Source organism: Gossypium raimondii, chromosome 2 (assembly GCF_025698545.1).
Source record: "Gossypium raimondii isolate GPD5lz chromosome 2, ASM2569854v1, whole genome shotgun sequence".
NCBI lineage: Eukaryota > Viridiplantae > Streptophyta > Magnoliopsida > Malvales > Malvaceae > Gossypium > Gossypium raimondii.
Window position 1 is genome coordinate 19,329,552 of NC_068566.1, and position 7,076 is coordinate 19,336,627.

Genomic DNA, 7,076 nt, shown 5'->3' on the forward strand with positions numbered 1-7,076 from the left:
TAATCTTCCGTACACAAACTTCTGTAACACTACACTCGTAAGCTTATTCAACCAAAATCTTACAAATTTCATTGTAACATTTTACTGATATGAGGGGTGAGTGTAGTAAAGCCTCAAATTTATCTTACACATAAATGCGCATAACATATACTATCACAAATAGCCAATTCATTACTAATTTCACATTCTCAAAGCATTTAATAAACATTTACTTTTAATCACTTTTGTTCTCAACACATAATTCATATGCCAACTCAAATCACTAATTCACAATCGAAATTTCTATATAGCATCATAATCCAAATATCATAACTCATGTGCTCATATAACTATAACATTTATCAATAACAAAATGTTATAATCTTTGATCCATACCTTTATGAGTTTCAACTCATAATCAATACATTTTCACTCAAACATTTAAGTGTTTACTTCTATACTATCAGAATTAACTCAGTTGAAAAACATATCTGTCTCATCAAGATAATTTTCGTCATAAAACAATACTGATAAGGGGGTGATGGTGAGGTCATAAAGCTTCTAACTTGCTCTCATAGATACATATATATATGACTTTGCATTCATCATCAATGTAATACCATCATAACCATGTAGTTCATTCTAAGAAAATTAACACATCTATTTATTATGAATATTTTATGTCACCCACAATTTCACACAATGAATTTACTTACTCGAGCTCAATATTAATATCTAATTAAATTCCAATACTTAGCTTCCATTTTACTTATCGACATTTATTCAATTAGAGAACATCTTACAAAATTGAGTACTTTATTTTCTCTATGCCATAGTCCAACTATGGTCTTACACATATTTAGATATCGATGCTATAGCCCAGCTATGGTCTTACATAGTAGCGCATATCACACCGATGCCATATCCGGGATATGGTCGTATACGGAAATCACATGTCACATGTTGCCATGGTCCAACCATGGTCTTTTTCGTCAATTCATCACGTATCACTGAACGAAAGTACTCATTCCTGCGTTCTACTCAATTTAATCTTCTAATTCAGTTTCCATACTATTATAATATTCATGGTTCAATAATAAAGACATAAAACAAAACATCATATTACCTCTAATTTAACAATTAAATATAAGATTCTATCATATGAACGTACTGATTTCACATATTCAAGTAGATGTACATAAACACACATTCCATCTTTTTAAGTAAATTCACTCACCATATTCACTTAATCAAATATGTTGAGCACATAGCATCATATAATCACCAACATACTTGGATGAGCTTATCACAACATAAACTTTCATTTCATTTTTTTCTTCTTTTTTTTTCAACTTATGATCATCTCTTTTCATACATGAACACATACATATCACGAATTTTTATTCTTACCTTTCCAAATTCCAACATAACATTAGCATATTTCATTTATGTCAATATCATTTTCAGCATTATCGAAAATAGCTCGGTTGAAAATCATCTCTGTCTTGACAAAACAATTTCGTTAGAGCCTGGAGATATCACAACATCACGAGTCATAACATGGCATGTATGGCTGGACTCACATATGTTACGTCCGGTCCGAGAATTGACTAAACTGTAGCTCTGATACCACTAAAAGTAACACCCCAAATTCAGTCTAAACGTTATGACCGAATCTAGCGATGTCACATTGTAACACCCCTTACCCGTATTTGACGCCGAAATAGGGTACGAGGCATTACCAGAACACATACACTTATAAACATGTTAAACTGAGTTATAAAATTTCATTCAAATTTAAACTCTTCAAAATTTTAACATGCTTTTATAAATCTTCATGTTATAACTTCAAAATACTATATTTGTAACAAATAGGGCTTCTAAGACCCAATACATACTCATGCAGTTCAATACTTCATTTGCATTTCATTTAATTCACGATTCTCATGTTTACGATTCAATTCAATTTCTCAATCCAATATACATTTCAATACCACAATAATTCATTTAATTCAAATCATATCATTTGCAATTTCCATTTAATTCACGTACAATTCAATTTCATTAAGTTCAATACTAATACATATTTATCGTTTAACTTAACGTCCCCTTTTTCCATCATTTTACACTTCAAGCATGAACCTAGTATTTCATTTCCTTTCCACTCCCATTTCCTATGCATATCACACAATATATAAACATTACACTCAACCATAGTCGCAAGCTAGTCTTTTTGAAGACTAACCACATGATAAACCATTTTAATAAAGATTACAAACTTTAAACCTTACCACCCTTTTATGATCACAAGCATGTTTCCATCTAGACATTTACCATATCAATGCATAATTTTATAAATTTAATGTGGCGTAATCCAACCACAACTTGGCCAAAGCCTAAGCATACACACCAAACATGCTAGCCAAATAAACATATAGTATAAGCATTATAAGCATGGATAAACACCACATTTATTTATGTATCAAACTTATCAACATGAGTTAATTCATAAACCATTTCTGACATTGTTACATACCAAATCATATACCAAGTATACCACATACACATAATATGAAACTTTAATTTCTCACATGAACTTTAACTATAACTAATAATGCACAATTATAAACATCACTTCTTTTCAGTCGTTTATCGATTATAATTGAGCATATGGCCAATTATACACAAATAATTCATATGTTCTTCCAATTTTCCTCCTCCTCCTCTCCATTCCACATCCTTAATGTGTATAACACAGTTAAACAACATTAACTACAATTTCACTATTCACTCACATGTATATTCAAAGCTGTCTATTCGAGTAAGAGTCACTAAATTATTTTTATGCGGAGCTACAGAACTCCAAATTAAGATCTGTAAATTTTCTCCGAAACTAAATTCATATATCTTCTTACCATAAAATTTTCAGAATATTTGGTTCAGCCAAATAGTACAGTTTATTTTTTAAATTTTCGCCTGTTTCACTGCTCAATAGTTCTGACCTCTCTTCACTAAAAATTAATTATCTCTTTGTACAGAGTTCGAATATTATTTCCATTTGTTTTTGTACAATTTTGTACAATTTTCCAAATTTAGAACAGGGAATTCCGAACTCATTCTGACTCTGTCTAACTAAACTTCAAATATCTCAAAATATATAACTCTTTTGCTGTTATGTTTATTTTATGTGAAAATAGACTCATTCATCTTCAATTTCATATATTATTCAGCCTCTAATTCAATCCCCACTATTTTTGGTGATTTTTCAAAGTCACACAACTATTACTGTCTAAACCGTTTTATTGCTAAATGTACTCTTTCATAATTTCACTTTTTCACTTTCAATCACAATTCAATTCAAAATTCACTTTTCCATTTCTAAGCCGATATTCAATTCAATTCGACACCTATATTCATTATTCAATTACACTTAGTCAATGTCCCGATGAACACTTCGGAATAATAACAGATACTCGGTGGGTTCAGCACATAGCAACCACCTTATTAATCAATGATGTCCGGTGGAATCAACTCATAGCAACCACCTTACTAATCAATGATGTTCGGTTCACATAGTAGCCTGCACATAGTACTACACATGTGACCATTACCATCCGATACATGTAGTAGCCTACACATAGTACTACAGACGTGATCGAAACTATCCGGTATGCATAGTAGCCTGTATATAGTACTACACATGCTACCTATCATTCCGGTACACGTAGTAGCCTGCACATAGTACTACACACATGACCATCACTTTCACTTTTTCATAGTGGCCTACACACAATCTGCGCCACACATGTGATCATTTCAGTCACTTCATTCACACCCATTTTCATTCCAATGGTTCATTCGGGAATTTTTCACTTTTTCTCACTTTTCTTTTTATCTATCAATTTCAATTTCTCGTCTTTCTTGATTTATAACAATACATTTAACTTATGTAACCTTCACACTATTCATTCTAGTCCAAAAATCATACTTTGGCAAAATTACGGTTCTACCCCTAAAGTTTCACAAAATTACGATTTTTCCCCTAGGCTCAATAAATAATTTTTATTCAATTTACCTGCATTTTAGGCCTAGCTGAACCATTTTCATAACTATTGCAGTCCACAATACTCACTTATTAACACACTTGTGACATATTTTATAACTTTTACAAATTAATCCTTTTAGGCATTTTCATCGAAAGTTACTTAGTACAAATCGTTTATCACACTCCAAACATTCATATTCTTCCATAAAAAATCAAAATACATGCATATCATTCATGAGTAAATTTTTAAACACAAACCCTATTTCAAAACAATGGTAAAAATAGGTAAATTTTGTTACGAGGATTTCAAAAACGTAAAAATCATTAAAAAGGGGGATAGAACGAACTTACAATCGAGCTTGGAAGCTTGAAAAACCCTAGCCATGGTTTATCCATGCAATTTTCGGCCTAGGGGTTGAAGATGGACAAAAATTGGCTTTTAATTTTGTTTTTAATTCATTTTAATAACTAAATGACCAAAATGTCCTTAATGAAAAACTTTGGAAACATGCCTAACCATACCCATTTTTGTCCACCAACTTAACCAATGGTCTAATTACCATATAAAGACCTCTAATTTAAAATTTCATAACAATTGGACACCTCTAACATATAGAACACAACTTTTGCACTTTTTACAATTTAGTCCTTTTGACTAAACTGAGTGCCCAAATGTCAAAATTTTCAAACAAAATTTTCACGAAATCATGTTATGAAATCGTAGACCATAAAAATATAATGAAAATAAATTTTTTTCATCGAATTTGAGGTCCCAAAAGTACTATTCTGACTATCCCCAAATTCGGGCTGTTACACGGTAACCGAAAAGGAACTTTTCACTATAGTTTTTGCTTTTGACAAATTTCGCTCATATCTTATAGGTACCAAAGTTAAAGTATTTACTGACCATGTGGCCATTAAATACTTGCTCACGAAGAAAGATGCAAAACCAATTATGCATTACCTTTTGAGATTCTGTGTGATGTTAGTGATAAGGCTGTTGGTGTGGCTTTAGGACAAAGAAATGGTAAGGAGTCTTATATTATCAGGTATGCTAGTGAGCTATTGAACCCAGCTCAATGCAATTATACCACAACCGAGAAAGAGCTCTGTGCCGTAGTTTTTGCCTTAGAGAAATTTAGAGCATACTTGTTAGGAGTCAAAGTTGTTGTATTTTCTGACCATGGTGCTCTTAAATATTTGTTGCATAAAAAAGAAGCTAAGCCCCGATTAATAAGATGGATTTTGCTTTTGTAGAAATTTGACTTGGAAATTAAAGATAAGAAAGGTAAGGAGAACCTTGTTGCTGATCATTTGAGTAGGATAGAAACTGGAATTTTGAGGGATGAGACGAGTGATTTATTTCCCGATGAGCGACTTTATAGTGTGTCTAGTGTTTTGCCATGGTATGCTGACATAGTTAACTACTCAGTGGCTAAAGAGTTCCCCACAAATGCACCTAGACATTTGAGAGAAAAAATTAGGAGTCAAGCCCGATTTTATTTATGGGAGGAGTCGTACCTTTGGCGGTTTTGTAGTGACCAAATAATTAGGCGTTGTGTTGATGACAGTGAGATAGATTCGGTGCTTAATTTTTGTCATTCTCGAGAAGGTGGGGGACATTTTGGGCCTAAGCGAACAGCTCATAAAATACTTGAGTGTGGGTTATTTTGGCCGACTATTCGTAAAGAGTCATATGCATTTTGTAAAAATTGTGCATCATGTCAAAAAACCGGCAATTTAAGTAGCAGAAATCAAATGCCATTACATAATTCTTATGTTTGTGATATCATTGATGTATGGGGTATTGATTTTATGGGGCCTTTTCCTTCTTCTTTCGATTATCTATACATTCTTGTTTGTGTTGATTACTTGTCGAAATGGGTAGAAGCATTCCCAATTAGGTCCGGTGATGCTAAAACTGTGGTGAAATGTCTTAAGACCAACATCTTAAATAGATATGGAGTACCTAGGACTATAATCAGTGACAAGGGAACACATTTCTGTAATAGAACCTTGAAAGCTTTATTTGCACAATTTGGTGTCATCCACAAAGTGTCGACAGCTTATCACCCTCAAACTAATGGGCAAGCTGAGAGTAGTAACAAGGAAATTAAGGAAATTTTAGAGAAATTGTGAAACCTACTAGGAAAGATTGGAGTCAAAGGTTAGATGAAGCGTTGTCGGCTGTTCGAACGGCTTAAAAAACGCCAATTGGGATGTCACCTTATAGGGTTGTTTTTGGGAAGGCATGTCACCTTCCCGTTGAGCTTGAGCATAGGCCATTCTGGGTTGTTAAGCAATGCAATTTGGATTATAGTTTGGCAGGTGAAGAGCGCAAGTTAAAGCTGCAAGAATTGGAGGAGTTGCGCCTAGAGGCATATGACAATTCGGTCATCTACAAAGGTAAGTCGAAGGCATTTCGTGACTCAAAGCTGATTTGCAAAGAATTGAAGGTAGGGGAAAAGGTGTTGTTATTTAATTCTAAACTTAAACTGTTTCCTGCTAAATTAAAATCGAGATGGCTTGGACCGTTTATAATAACAGAGGTGCATCATCATGGGGCAATCGAAATTCGGAGCCTCGATACTAATAAAGTTTTCAAAGTAAATGGTCACAGGTTGAAACATTTTTATGAAGGGGAGCAAGCCGCTTGGATGGAGGAGATCAATCTTGAGGATCCATGAGGAATTGTGATGTCGAGCCAACGACTTAAAACAAGGGCGCTTGTGGGAGGCAACCCACGTTTTCAGGGAAGTTTTCTTTTATCTTTTCCATTAGTATTGTTCTTTCCATTGGTAATTTTAATTCTCTTTTGCATATGGGACATTGCAAACATTAAGTATGGGGGAGAATCAATTCATTGATTTCTACGTATTTGATGTTTGTTTTGTTTTTAGCAACTTTCATGAATAAGTTGTTAAAATTCCTTTAGGAGAATATTTAAATAAAAGAATTAAGATGTATTTCATGAATTCAAGTTGATTGGGGTGGTTGTATGTCGATTGGTTGGGTTTAATTTTGTTTTCAATTGATTGATTTTGTTTATTTT

General features: G+C 33.2%; 1 protein-coding gene across 1 annotated transcript; it reads left to right on the forward strand.

The window, feature by feature from the left end:
• Positions 1–6,243: 6,243 nt before the first annotated feature.
• LOC105781441 (uncharacterized) lies at positions 6,244–6,711 on the forward strand. The gene has a single exon (XM_012605985.1). It carries the CDS (start codon positions 6,244–6,246, stop codon positions 6,709–6,711), a length of 468 nt encoding a protein of 155 aa, XP_012461439.1.
• The last annotated feature ends 365 nt before the right edge of the window (positions 6,712–7,076 follow it).

Coding starts and splice junctions, on each gene's coding strand:
- LOC105781441 (XM_012605985.1), top strand. CDS start 6,244: ATGTCACCTTATAGGGTTGTTTTTGGGAAGGCATGTCACCTTCCCGTT.